At 45.4% G+C, this 15,219-nt stretch overlaps 1 protein-coding gene across 1 annotated transcript; it reads left to right on the plus strand.

Moving 5' to 3' along the window:
• The first annotated feature begins 1,426 nt into the window (after positions 1 to 1,426).
• LOC123098101 (putative pentatricopeptide repeat-containing protein At3g49142) lies at positions 1,427 to 3,551 on the plus strand. Its single transcript, XM_044519977.1, has one exon. It carries the CDS (start codon positions 1,466 to 1,468, stop codon positions 3,455 to 3,457), a length of 1,992 nt encoding a protein of 663 aa, XP_044375912.1. The 5' UTR covers positions 1,427 to 1,465; the 3' UTR covers positions 3,458 to 3,551.
• The last annotated feature ends 11,668 nt before the right edge of the window (positions 3,552 to 15,219 follow it).

Raw genomic sequence — 15,219 nt, forward strand, 5'->3', positions numbered from 1 at the left:
CCAAGTTCGCCGGAGGTGGAGATGGCGAGGCGTTGAAGAGGCCGAGGGGCAAGACCAACTCCAAGGTTGACAACATACGTGATGCCTCATCCATGGCATTGCATGACACTTTGCATGGCATGATGTCTCAAAAGGATGTGAGGGACGAGAAGAAGAGGCAAAGCAAGGACGAGCAAATGAAGCAATACCTAGACCTTCAAAGAAAGAAGCTTGAGATGGAGGAGGCGGCCAAGAGGAGGAAGATCGACATGGAGGAGGCGGCCCGGCAAAGGCAGCTCGACATGGAGGAGGCGGCCCGGCAAAGGCAGCTCGACATCGAGGCCGACAACGTCAAGGCCAAGCAAAGGCAGCTCGACATCAAGGCCACCAATGCCGCCACCAAAGCGAAGGAGGTGGCCCTTGCGATCATGAGCGTGGACTTGCCGAAGATGAGCGAGAAGACGATGGCCTGGTTCGAGGCCAGGCAGAAGGAGATGCTCGACGCCGAAGGCCTGAACTAGGTCGTCCGATCGGCCGTGGCCGTTCTTTTTTGGAGACTGGCATGGGTGTCGCCCGCCCGCTGGGCCGCTGGTAGTGTGCCGGCGAGAAAAACATTCATTTTGGTGACCGGCTGTGTTGCCGGCGAGGACAACTATTCATTTTGGAGGCTGGCTGTGTTGCCGGCCGCTGGCTGATGCCGGCGATGGACGTGTAGGCCGCTGGCTCTGTTGCAGGCGTGATGAACTGGGCCGCTGGCCTGATGAACTAGGGCTTGGCATTTGAAAGTTGTTCTTTTTTTTTAAATAGACGGGGACAGGATGGGGCAAACGGATGCGGCCGCGCACTGGGCGCACGGCCACCGCATCCCAGGAGATGACCGGACACGACCCCATTGCCCTACCCAAACGGACAGAATCCGGACAAAACGGACGTCCGTTTGGGGTCGCGCGGTGGAGTTGGCCTGATGATCTAGTGTGGAAGTGAGGAGTGTGATGATCTATGGTAGTATTGTTTAATCGATGGTGCTGCTATGCACACGTTACCTGTTGGACGATTGCTGGATGATAGTGCAAATCAGACTATTCATCATACGTAGGACTAGGTGCAACACAACCAGTTGATTAATTATCGTGCCTAAATCGTTCAACCTGTATCATTTGTGAAGTAGTTTCGTTGTTTAATTATCTAGTGTGACGTCGTTTTAATGCTTAATGTTGAATATTACATATTAGAGTTCAAAGTTTCAGAATATGCAATGAATCATGTTCATGTTTGAAAGTTTATCAAGACACCAGTTCATCATCTGTTATGGCAGAGAATTTTTCTGGTACCCAAAACTTTCTCTCTTCAGCCCTAAAACCATTTTGGGACATTAACTTATACATCATCTGTTGATGATGCTCTTAGCCGCTTCAATTTGCACGCCAATTTACACAGGTCAGCCAAACGTTTGCTGCGCGGGTTCCGCCGCACCAAAAGAGTTTCGATGAACCTGTCGCAGAGCCTCCTCCTGCGCCCGTCCCCGGCCGGCGGCCAGCACGGCCTCCTCCACCTGGTGGACTCCTGCCGTGCCGCCGCCCACCTGCCCACCCTCCGCGCCGTGCACGCGCGCCTACTGCTCCTCCAGCACCTCCCCTCCTCCGCCGTCGCCCGCGTCAAGCTCATCCAGGCCTACGCCGCCTGCTCCGCGCTCCCCGCCGCCAGCGCCGTGCTCACCTCCTCCCCCGATCGCACCACCGTCTTCTTCAACGTCCTCCTCCGCGCGCTCACGGCCGCATCCCTCCACCGCGAGGCACTCCTCCTCTTCGCCTCTATGCGGCCGCAGGGCCCCTCCTGCTCCCCGGACCACTACACCTACCCGCTCGCTCTCAAATCCTGCGCAGCCTCGGGTAGCCTACGTCTGGGTGTCCAGATCCATGCGTCCATTGCCAGGCTCGGTCTCGACGCGAATCTCTTCGTGGCGCACTCGGCGATCAGCATGTATGCGCGGTGCGGCCGTCCGGACGATGCTTACCAGGTGTTCGATGAAATGCAGCACCGGGATGTCGTCTCTTGGAACGCCATGATCTCTGGGTTCGCTCACGCAGGCTTGTTTCAGAGAGCCGTGATAATTTTCAGGGAGTTGGTGGGGCTGCAGTGTCCACAGCCTGATGCTGGGACCATGGCAAGCATCCTGCCCGCCATGGGTAATGCCAAGGCAGAGGACATCGCATTTGTGAGGGAAGTGTTTGATAAGATGCAGTTCAGAGGACTTATTTCTTGGAATGCTATGCTGTCTATATATGCTATCAATGGACTGCATGTTAAGGCTGTGGAGCTGTTCATGAGGATGGAGAAGGATGCGGTTGAGCCAGATGGGATGACATTATCAACTGTTCTTCCTTGTTGCGGACAGGTCTCAGCATTTTCACTGGGGAAACGAATCCATGAAATTATCAAGAGGAAAGGAATGTGCCCCAATATGTTGCTGGAAAATGCTCTCATGGACATGTACGCCAACTGTGGATGCTTGAACGATGCCAGGGAGGTATTTGATGCCATGGGTTCGCGGGATGTAGTATCATGGACTTCGATCATTTCTGCATACGGTGTGCGTGGTCATGGGACGGAAGCCATCAATCTGTTTGAGAACATGCTAGGACAGGGCCTGCAACCGGATTCTATTGCCTTTGTTGCTGTTCTTGCAGCGTGTAGCCATGCAGGCCTCTTGGATGTTGGAAAGCACTATTTTGATTGCATGACTAGTAGATATCAGATAACCCCAAAAGCAGAGCACTATACATGTATGGTGGATCTTCTCGGGCGTGCTGGGTGTATAAGGGAGGCATATGATTTCATTATGGCGATGCGTATGAAGCCAAATGAAAGAGTCTGGGGAGCCTTATTAGGAGCTTGTCGGATTCACTCCAATATGGACATTGGGTTGTTGGCAGCAGACAGTTTGTTCAGAATGGTGCCCGACCAGACGGGATACTATGTGCTATTATCAAATATTTATGCTAGGACTGGACGATGGGCAGATGTTACCTCGGTGAGAAGTGTCATGGCAAGCAAAGGTATCAAGAAATTGCCTGGTGCTAGCAATGTTGAGATAGGAGATCAGGTTCACACATTTCATGTTGGTGATAGATCTCATCCACAATCAGAAATGATCTACAAAAAGTTGGAAGAGTTGTTAGGAAGGATCAGGGGAATGGGTTATAACCCAGGAGTCGAGGGTACACTTCATGATGTTGAAGAGGAAGAGAAGGAGGGCCATCTTTCAGTGCACAGTGAAAAATTGGCTATTGCGTTTGTTCTTATAAACACTAGTCCAGGGACACCCATTAGAATAACAATGAATCTCAGAACGTGTAGTGATTGCCATCATGCTGCAAAACTCATTTCAGCTATCACAGATAGAGAGATTATCCTTAAAGACATCAACAGGTTCCACCATATAGTACAAGGAGTGTGCTCATGTGGGGACTATTGGTAACCAAGTATAGGATTATCACATAGGGCATTCTTAACATCAAGTTGGTCTGATTGATGAGGGAAGACCTTAGTAAGAAGATTGGCAACTTGTGTGATTTCTGGGTTGACTGAGATGGTAATTGCATGTGCAACATTTCCTTCATAAATGCAGTATCCATGTGCTACTCTGCATTACCAGTCAAAAAGAAAAATACGAAGACTCATCCAGGGACTGAGCATCTAATTATCTGATCTGATTATTTGGTTCAGTAAAAGCAACAACTAGAGAGTGTTGTTGTTTTCAACACTCATGCAATGCAAGCTAGGATATACCTTTCTTTGATGTATGAAAGCAGGTATCAAGATACATGCTTTCTGGGAGAACCGAAGCATCGATTACAAATCTCCCAACTGAACAAGATCCATATTAGCGGCGATTCTTCAGAATTGGTGGTTGAGCTAAAAAGGTGATTAATCAGGATCTCATACAGGTCTGCATTTCGTTGCAATGCTACTTTTCATGGTTCCTACAATCCCATTCAAAAATATCAAGCAGAAAATCAGCACATGGGTAAAAATTGCATAAAAGCATTAGCCTTGGTAACCATACAGCATGGTCTGTACACACATGGATCCACTTCTTAATATTGCATTACTGATAGAGAAACAAGGATTCCATACTAGATGTGAAACAACAAACACTTCTCCTGTCCCTACACAAATTTGAGGCGTGATTCTGTTTTCATGTATTAGTTCTGATCACGATAACCCTCTATATGTCTTCCATTCTATTGTGCAGTTAGTATGTATGAGAACGATGCGCTGCAAGCAACTGTGGTAAGTTCAGCAGCTTTATAAGCTATGGTAGTTTAGTAGGTCCAGTTTGATTATACAGAATTAAATCATAACTCTCTGCATAGTGCTCAGGCTTCATGGTGTGGCTAATAGTTTCATGGAAAAGGATAGTAGAGAGGTGGGTATGATACCAAATGTGACCAAATAAGAAGTTCACATAGGAAATTTGCTTTCCGAAAGAAACTACATAATGCACTAATCAATAATCATGCTAGTATTATGATATTCCTAATGATTTGAAGACACTTTTCCTGTTAAACAAAGGTTTTTTGAAGGCTTTGGCCAATGGACAGGAATAAGCCTGGCCAGTCCTAATTATTGGACTAATAAAACCCTGCATCTTTTCCAAAAGGACACCTACATGACTTTGATCTAAAATATCAGAGCAGGCATTAGGCATGGCATTGCCTTTTCCAGCGCCCATATGTCCTTGTTTTTATGAAGAATTATGGCAGCAAGGGCTTGTCTGGGTATTATGTGCTCTCCTCATTCAGTGTTGTCATAGCCTTTCCACCGTTCAGCAATATTCTGCGACCCTCTTGTCCATCAACATATACTTACTGCGTTGTTCAGCAATATTCTGCGACCCTCTTGTCCATCAACATATACTTACTGCGTTGATAAAATGTGAGTGAAAAAAATATCTGCCTTCGGCACCAGCAAATGATATGTTCAATAACTGGGCCGCGCACCTCTCGTACTAGGGGGGAAGCCGAATCTTGTGTTGAATGGGTCCAGATCAAATTCATGGTCCATGTTGGAAGCCTTGAAGGTGGACTCGACACCGCATCTACCTTCTAATTATATCAGCTCGCAAGCGAGTCCCTACTGCATTTATTGTCCAAAAAAATCAGATGGTTGCTCTGTGCACTTGTCACGGTCATCTGAGACATCACTTCCTGTCCACCTCTGTTACAGTCGAAGAGACCCGTACGATCACAGTTGAAGAAATCAGCATGATACTACTACGTAACAACGATTTCTGTTGTGTTACAGAAACAATACAGTGCTGCAATAAATCGGCACTGTCTTGGTTAGTGTTTCTGTCCATCCGTTTTATATGTGGCTTGACTTATTTATTTCGGGGTTCATCTATTGGGAAATCTTCTTTGCCGTGCAAAAACTGGTGGATGCATGCACATGATCTGATTTTCGACATAACTGACCAGTGTTTTCCTTTTCAGTGAAATGGCAGTTCATGTATTATTATCGTTGTTAGGAAACCTAACACACACACGTGCTCTGAACTTTGACACGGCAACAAAAAGAAAGCCAATCTCAGCTTAACACACGCGGATCCTCGTGCCGCGTATCGTATGTGAACTCCATCTCGCGGACCGCATGATTTTTTTTTTGAAGATTGCATCCTAAGCAACGTGCTTTTGATCTAAGTACCACCGATGGCAGTACGTGGGGTTAGAGGAAGACACGGATCGGCGAACGCTGCTGGCTTTAATGCGACCCCGTGACAGGTTTCGTTGGGGCGCAGCGCTCTGGGCGCGTGCGATGCGATGTCTCACCCGCCCGATCGATCCATCGATCGAACCCACCCAATAATTGGGACGCGATCTTCGCTCGCTCATCCTGCCTAAACATGGAAAAAAATTGGGTGGAGACCGGCCGCAAAACTCCTCCCCTGCATACCCGATCCGATCTGCCACCACCTGTCCTACCAATGCATCCCACGGCATCCGCTTGCCCCCGCTGTAGCGCTCCTTTCTTCGGCTCGTTCCGTCGCTTCCAGCGCTTCCGCTCGGCTCGATCGGTAAGCTGCTATATCGGCTCAAGAAACCGAACACAATCCCCACGTCCAGCGGACAGCCAAGGCCGGGCGATGCCGGCGGAGCGAGATGGCGGCGCCCGCGGAGCGGAGTGGCGGCGACGGCGGACCAGGAGGCACCATGAACACCTATGCCCACGACTCCACGAGTGATGCGCGTCCGTGGGAGAGCTGCTCAAACTGCCGGCGTCAGAAGACCCAAATCAGATGGCAGCCGCCGTGGACGACCGAAGCTGGGCATGGAGGCGCCCTTGCTGGCTCACGACGTGCAGCGCCCGCTCGGCGAGTATGTGCGTGCATGGCGCCGGCGTGCTCTCGCAGCCATGAGCTCGCCGGATATGATGCCCGTGTTCACCAACAATTGAATGAATTCGTTTTCCCGATTCAGTGATGAACCAGCGCCTTCCATAATAATTTGATTTTCTAGCTTTGTGGTCGTTGCAATTTTCTTGTCAATGGGCATCACAATTGTAATATCCTCTCTCCATAGAGCATGACTGTATAACAGTTGAACGAGTATGATTTTCAGATTTCAACTCTGTTTGATATCACACTGTATTTTTATTATCAATAAGCATGAGTAGGTTCCCTTTGTTTGCAGCAGCTGTCCATGTCCGTTTCTTGGATTGCATTCTTATGTGCTCTATGCTGCCGGCACCATCACATGCAGCTTGTTTTGTTCCACAAAGCCTCCTCCAGTTTAGATGTCGGAGTTTTTTGAACTTCTCTGAATTATAATTGATGCAGTGTCATTCTCGAAATATAATAATAATTGGTGCACTGATAGTTCAGGTTTGCAAATAGGTTTAGAGTGGCCTAACGGTGATGTTGGATTGATAGATAGCTGGGTACGAAGAGAGAACAAGTAAAGGTTAAACGGATAATCCGATGACACCGAGAACATGAAGTAGATCGTGTTAAGTAGACTTTATTATTTCTGCATTTTCATGGCCTGCTACAAGGTCAGAAAAGATGTCAAAATGCTCGCTGATGTTCTGCTCAATGGATTGCAAGGAAGCATGTTATTTTGGTTACAACGTACTTTCTTCAGTGAATTTCAAGATTCATAAGCTTATGATGAAAATAATGCTGATACTCTATTGTAAATTGTTCAGAATTATTGACTGAAGGATAGATTCTTGTGATCATCTATAAATTGAAAAAAAAACTGATGTTCATATCATCTTTTACATGCTCATATCTTGATTTTGTTGCAAACAGGAAAGCATAGCTAGGTCCTGCTAGCTTTTACAAGAGAGAACCTCAATTCCTTTTTGTTAGAAAAGGATGACATCAATGTATCAAAACTGAAAGCATGCAGATTTCACATTTTACATTTGAACATTTCATTGCACTCAGACAGCCCTGATTGGAAAGTGATTGCAAATAGATTCAAATTGGACTGAAATTTAAACACCAAGGAGTAGCATTCCAGTAAAGCAACCCTATGAGAATAAATACATAATCCTGTAGATATTACAAAGCAAGGTTCCTTATTGTCATGATTTGCACTCCATCAGAATGATAGAGCAAATTGTTCTCGAAAGCATATGAAAGCAAGGTTCCTTATTTATCGAAATGTAACTTTCTAACGGACGAGGACAATGTGGCTTCTTGTTGAACTCCATGTAGAAGACTTGTAAATCCGCCTTGGACGAAAGGAGCAGGCATGGCCGAAGGCTGCCCGTACACATCTGTTGAGAATGTTAGCATGGATGCATTAACATATCCGCCTTCAATCAACGGAGAAGCCATGATCGAAGTCTGACCGTACACATCACTTGATAATGTTGGCATTGAGGCAGTAGCATATCCGCCTTGGATCAAGGAAGAACCTATGGTCGAAGGTTGCCAATGAACATCATTTGCAAAGTTTGTCATAGCGTCGATGCTACTAGCATTAAGGTCCTACATCATGGAAGATAAAATAGTTTAAAACAACAGATTAAGTACATTATGAAAGGAAAATAATGAGTACAAGCCATGTCTTACGATCAATTCATTTGGATCATTGTGTTCCTCTCTATTTTCTGTTGCATTCTTTGGATCTTCTCCTATAGTCAGACGTAAATACCAAAATAAAATAAAAATGAGTATAGAAACATATACTGGATAATAGCTTTGCTAGATTGGGTACAATCGATCAATACCTTTCTTTTTAGAATTTTACTTTTTTTCCTTTCTTCCTTTCAAGAGTGATTTTTAATCGTTTACTCTTTGCGCCTTTTACCACCGGAGGAACTCTAAACGATACAATACCTTTTAATGTCTCTGCAACACACTCAGTCGAAACTAGCGGAACCTCGTTGGATTTTTCCTTCATCTTGCTAAGAGAATTATCTGCTTCCAAGTCTAACTTATCTATGGCTTTCTCCAAATCATCAAGAAACTCTTTCACTGTCGAACATTTCAATGCAACAGATGTTGCCTCCCGTGAGATACGAGCCGCTTGTGTTTTCAAATTTTCCGTATCAGTTCCTTGCTTCTCAATATAGAAGCCTCTCTTTGCATATTTTGTCCTTCTGTTCAGTATATATTGCGATGGCAAAATGAAAACATCGTTCATGTTGAAGACTCTGAGAGCATGCTTGCACAACAAACCTATCAGATATGCATTTCATATTTTATCAGTTTGTATTAAAAATCATATTGCAATAAAAATGTGTACACATACCTATGGATTCAAACTTTCTGCAACAACATGTAACAGTCATATCCATACTGTTGAATACAACTGTTGCTCCATGCTCGCTGTGCATATGTGTAACCATATATGTGAAGATTGGCCCTTCATTTGTTAGCAGTTTACAAGAGAATGTAAATTGCATTTTAAATTCTTTCTCAAACTCGGAATACATCCTACTTGTATATGATTTAGCCGCGGTCTTCAACAATGGTAAATTGCTATAAGTAACCGGGTTCTTTCGACGCGAACTAAAATCTTCATCCAACTCATTCTCGCGAAGGCTCGCTGAAACCTTGTCACACTCTACAAGGAGTTCAGAAAGACCAAGTTTCCTACGAAATCTTTTCTTGAAGACATCATTCATTCCTTCGCTCCTTTGAGTCGAGTTCATATCAGCTGTAAATGAGTCGTGATAAATTGCAGCCCACTTTCCCCTCAATTCATACAATTTTGCCATCCATTCGTTGTCCTCAAGGTTATACTCCTCCAACAATTCTTGCCACTTCCTCTTGAAGATTCATTCAGACCTGTCTTCATAGACACATCTCTTAAAATCCGGTAGAAACTTCTCAGGATGCTTATGAATTACATGCCCGAGATGTTTAGCAGCATTAAGATAGATGTGCCACAAGCAAAGACGATGACTTGTATTTGGAAATACATAAGCAATTGCTCCGTCCATGGCCCTGTCTTGATAGGTGAAAATTGTGCTTGGATGCTTGCCTGACATTGCCGTGAGAAATGTCTCAAATAGCCAAACAAATGAATCGATGGACTCATTAAATATCAGTGCAGCCCCAAATATTACTGTCTGCTTGTGATGATTGGCACCAAGGATTGGAGCGAAAGGCAATTCAAACTTATTGGTATCAAACGTGGTGTCAAATGATACAGCATCACCAAAGCATGCGTAATCCATAATGGACTGGCCATCTGCCCAAAAAAATTAGCTATATGACAATCCTTCTCATCTACTTGAATCGCATAAAAAAATGTTGGATCCTCCCTCTGCTTATTCTTCAAGTATTCTAACAGTGTTTTTGCATCATTGGATTCTAAATACTTCTTCCTTTCCTTACCAATCTCGTTATTTCAATCCATTTTTGAGAATGGCACTTTGTCGACTCCTCCATAGAACGCTACCATGAAATCATACACCTGAGATGGCTTCATCCCAGCTTCACGTATCTGGCCAATTAGCGCTCTGTCCGCTTCTACAACACGTCGTTGGGATCTCAGCTTGTGTAACATATTGGGACTAACAAGATAATGATTGTGATCGGTTACAACCTTTTGCACTGTCCAAATCCCCTCTCTAGTGACACTAAATTGAACACGAGCCTGACAACCTGTTCTTGTAGTGGCCTTTGATGACTCGGTTTCTTGTTCTCCCTGATTACTGCAAACTATATATTTCTGGTATAGTTCGATCTTGGCGGCGCTTTGTCTGGCTCTTTCTGATACTAAACCCAATCTTGCCGGCATACGTGTTGTACATGTCGTATGCTTGCTGCTCTGAATCGAATGACTTTCCCACTTCGGGAACGATCAAAGCTTGCCCAACTTTATCAACCACCTACAGTAAAAAAGTGTTGAGAATTAACGTTACATTACCACAATGTAAAATATATATTATGTTCTTCACAACACATTAATTTTACCCTAGGTGCGTCATGGACGGAATACTTTGTTTTGAATAAGCTATTGTACTATCAAGCCAAATATTAGCAAGTCATTGTTTACAAAATTAATAATATGTCATTCTCAAATTGTTCATTACAGAGAAACATCTTATCTTGACTTCCTAATCTAGCTTTTGGCATGGCAATGTACTGTACACATGCAAATTGAGATTGTTGTAAGGGACAATCTCGAAGAACCAGGCAACGACCATACCTTTTGTATCTCCTCTCCGTCAGCTCCATGACCATTGTCGATCACATCGTCCTCCTGGCCTCTTTCTCTAGTCATGTTGGTTGTGTCATACTCCTCGTGTTCTGATACATGCGGTCGCGGTAAGTCTATGCCGCATGTTGCTGCCTCCGGTGCCACTGTCGACAGCGGGTTGTACGAGGTGGAGCAACGGCCGTCCTCATCCGCATGGTTTACATCATCCAAGGCAGCGACGACGTGGCGAACTCCGGCGTGGCGACTCCCGTCCTTTTGATGGAGGCAACACTTCAGGCAGCGGGAGCACGACCCGCGGCGGCCATGGCTCTCGTTCCGGGCCGATGCAGCCATGGGAGAGAGAGGGCGGCGAGGCGTTCTGGCGCGGTGCGGCCATCGCTGACCCAGGGATCCCACGCCCACCAGTCTGATTGCGTGGAAAAGAAGGCTCCGATCGCTCGGCCATGGAAAGTCCGATTACCGCGGAAGTGATTGATACGAGCCGCGTAGTTTGTTTCCTGGAGCCGATGCAAGGTACTGAGCCGAGAAGCGTACGTGCGGGTGGGGATGAGCGGATGCCGTTGGATGCATTGGTAGGACAGGTGGCAGCAGATCCGATCGGGTATGCAGGGGAGGAGTTTTGTAGCCGGTCTCCACCCAATTTTTTTAGGTAGCGGAAAAAATTGGGTGGAGACCGGCTGCAAAACTCCTCCCCTGCATACCCGATCCGATCTGCCGCCACCTGTCCTACCAATGCATCCCACGGCATCCGCTTGCGCCCGCTGTAGCGCTCCATTCTTCGGCTCATTCCGTCGCTTCCAGCGCTTCCGCTCGGTGTTGGGGAAACGTAGTAATTTCAAAAAAAATCCTACGCACACGCAAGATCATGGTGATGCATAGCAACGAGAGGGGAGAGTGTTGTCCACGTACCCTCGTAGACCGAAAGCGGAAGCCTTAACACAACGCTGTAGTCGTACGCCTTCACGATACGACCGATCAAGTACCGAACGCACGGCACCTCCGAGTTCAGCACACGTTCAGCTCGATGACGTCCCTCGAACTCTGATCCAGCCGAGTGTTGAGGGAGAGTTTCGTCAGCACGACGGCGTGGTGACGATGATGATGTTCTACCGACGCAGGGCTTCGCCTAAGCACCGCTACGATATTATCGAGGTGTAATATGGTGGAGGGGGGCACCGCACACGGCTAAGAGATCAATGATCAATTGTTGTGTCTATGGGGTGCCCCCCTGCCCCCGTATATAAAGGATCAAAGGGGGGAGGTGTGGCCAGCCTTGGGGCGCGCCAGGAGGAGTCCTACTCCCACCGGGAGTAGGACTCCCCCCTTTTCCTAGTTGGATTAGGACTTGGGAGGGGGGAAAGAGGAGAGGGAGAAGAAGGAAAGGGGGGCGCCGCCCCCTTCTCCTTGTCCTATTCGGACTAGGGGGGAGGGGCGCGCGGCCCAGCCCTAGCCGCCTCTCCTCTCTTCCACCTAGGCCCACTAAGGCCCATTATGTTGCCGGGGGGTTCCGGTAACCTCCCGGTACTCCGGGAATATCCCGATTTCACCCGGAACACTTTCGATATCCAAACATAGGCTTCCAATATATCAATCTTTATGTCTCGACCATTTCGAGACTCCTCATCATGTCCGTGATCACATCTGAGACTCCGAACAACCTTCGGTACATCAAAACATATAAACTCATAATATAACTGTCATCGAAACGTTTAAGCGTGCGGACCCTACGGGTTCGAGAACTATGTAGACATGACCGAGACACGTCTCCAGTCAATAACCAATAGCGGAACCTGGATGCTCATATTGGTTCCCACATATTCTACGAAGATCTTTATCGGTCAGACCGCATAACAACATATGTTGTTCCCTTTGTCATCGGTATGTTACTTGCCCGAGATTCGATCGTCGGTATCTCAATACCTAGTACAATCTCGTTTCCGGCAAGTCTCTTTACTCGTTCGGTAATACATCATCTCGCAACAAACTCATTAGTTGCAATGCTTGCAAGGCTTAAGTGATGTGCATTACCGAGAGGGCCCAGAGATACCTCTCCGACAATCGGAGTGACAAATCCTAATCTCGAAATACGCCAACCCAACAAGTACCTTCGGAGACACCTGTAGAGCACCTTTATAATCACCCAGTTACGTTGTGACGTTTGGTAGCACACAAAGTGTTCCTCCGGTAAAAGGGAGTTGCATAATCTCATAGTCATAGGAACATGTATAAGTCATGAAGAAAGCAATAGCAACATACTAAACGATCGAGTGCTAAGCTAACGGAATGGGTCAAGTCAATCACATCATTCTCCTAATGATGTGATCCCGTTAATCAAATGACAACTCATGTCTATGGCTAGGAAACATAACCATCTTTGATCAACGAGCTAGTCAAGTAGAGGCATACTAGTGACACTCTGTTTGTCTATGTATTCACACATGTATTATGTTTCCGGTTAATACAATTCTAGCATGAATAATAAACATTTATCATGATATAAGGAAATAAATAATAACTTTATTATTGCCTCTAGGGCATATTTCCTTCAGTCTCCCACTTGCACTAGAGTCAATAATCTAGTTCACATCGCCATGTGATTTAACATCAATAGTTCACATCACCATGTGATTTAACACTCATAGTTCACATCGTCATGTGACAAACACCCAAAGGGTTTACTAGAGTCAGTAATCTAGTTCACATCGCTATGTGATTAACACCCAAAGAGTACTAAGGTGTGATCATGTTTTGCTTGTGAGATAATTTTAGTCAACGGATCTGTCACATTCAGATCCGTAAGTATTTTGCAAATTTCTATGTCAACAATGCTCTGCACGGAGCTACTCTAGCTAATTGCTCCCACTTTCAATATGTATCTAGACCGAGACTTAGAGTCATCTAGATTAGTGTCAAAACTTGCATCGACGTAACCCTTTACGACGAACCTTTTGTCACTTCCATAATCGAGAAACATATCCTTATTCCACTAAGGATAATTTTGACCGCTGTCCAGTGATCTACTCCTAGATCACTATTGTACTCCCTTGCCAAAATCAGTGTAGGGTATACAATAGATCTGGTACACAGCATGGCATACTTTATAGAACCTATGGCCGAGGCATAGGGAATGACTTTCATTCTCTTTCTATCTTCTGCCGTGGTCGGGCTTTGAGTCTTACTCAATTTCACACCTTGTAACACAGGCAAGAAACTCTTTCTTTGACTGTTCCATTTTGAACTACTTCAAAATCTTGTTAAGGTATGTACTCATTGAAAAAACTTATCAAGCGTCTTGATCTATCTCTATAGATCTTGATGCTCAATATGTAAGCAGCTTCACCGAGGTCTTTCTTTGAAAAACTCCTTTCAAACACTCCTTTATGCTTTGCAGAATAATTCTACATTATTTCCGATCAACAATATGTCATTCACATATACTTATCAGAAATGCTGTAGTGCTCCCACTCACTTTCTTGTAAATACAGGCTTCACCGCAAGTCTGTATAAAACTATATCCTTTGATCAACTTATCAAAGCGTATATTCCAACTCCGAGATGCTTGCACCAGTCCATAGATGGATCGCTGGAGCTTGCATATTTTGTTAGCACCTTTAGGATTGACAAAACCTTCTGGTTGCATCATATACAACTCTTCTTTAATAAATCCATTAAGGAATGCAGTTTTGTTTATCCATTTGCCAGATTTCATAAAATGCGGCAATTGCTAACATGATTCGAACAGACTTAAGCATAGATACGAGTGAGAAACTCTCATCGTAGTCAACACCTTAAACTTGTCGAAAACCTTTTGCGACAATTCTAGCTTTATAGATAGTAACACTACTATCAGCGTCCGTCTTCCTCTTGAAGATCCATTTAATCTCAATGGCTCGCCGATCATTGGGCAAGTCAATCAAAGTCCATACTTTGTTCTCATACATGGATCTCATCTCAGATTTCATGGCCTCAAGCCATTTTGCGGAATCTGGGCTCACCATCGCTTCTTCATAGTTCGTAGGTTCGTCATGGTCTAGTAACATAACCTCCAGAACAGGATTACCGTACCACTCTGGTGCGGATCTTACTCTGGTTGACCTACGAGGTTCGGTAATAACTTGATCTGAAGTTCCATGATCATCATCATTAACTTCCTCACTAATTGGTATAGGCGTCACATAAACTGCTTTCTGTGATGAACTACTTTCCAATAAGGGAGCAGGTACAATTACCTCATCAAGTTCTACTTTCCTCCCACTCACTTCTTTCGAGAGAAACTCCTTCTCTAGAAAGGATCCATTCTTAGCAACGAATGTCTTGCCTTCGGATCTGTGATAGAAGGTGTACCCAACTGTCTCCTTTGGGTATCCTATGAAGACACATTTCTCCGATTTGGGTTTGAGCTTATCAGGATGAAACTTTTTCACATAAGCATCGCAACCTCAAACTTTAAGAAACGACAACTTTGGTTCCTTGCCAAACCACGGTTCATATGGTGTCATCTCAAACGGATTTAGATGGTGCCCCTTTTTTTTACGTGAATGCAGCTGTCTCTAAT

This window comes from Triticum aestivum, chromosome 4D (genome assembly GCF_018294505.1).
Source record: "Triticum aestivum cultivar Chinese Spring chromosome 4D, IWGSC CS RefSeq v2.1, whole genome shotgun sequence".
Classification (NCBI taxonomy): Eukaryota; Viridiplantae; Streptophyta; class Magnoliopsida; order Poales; family Poaceae; genus Triticum; species Triticum aestivum.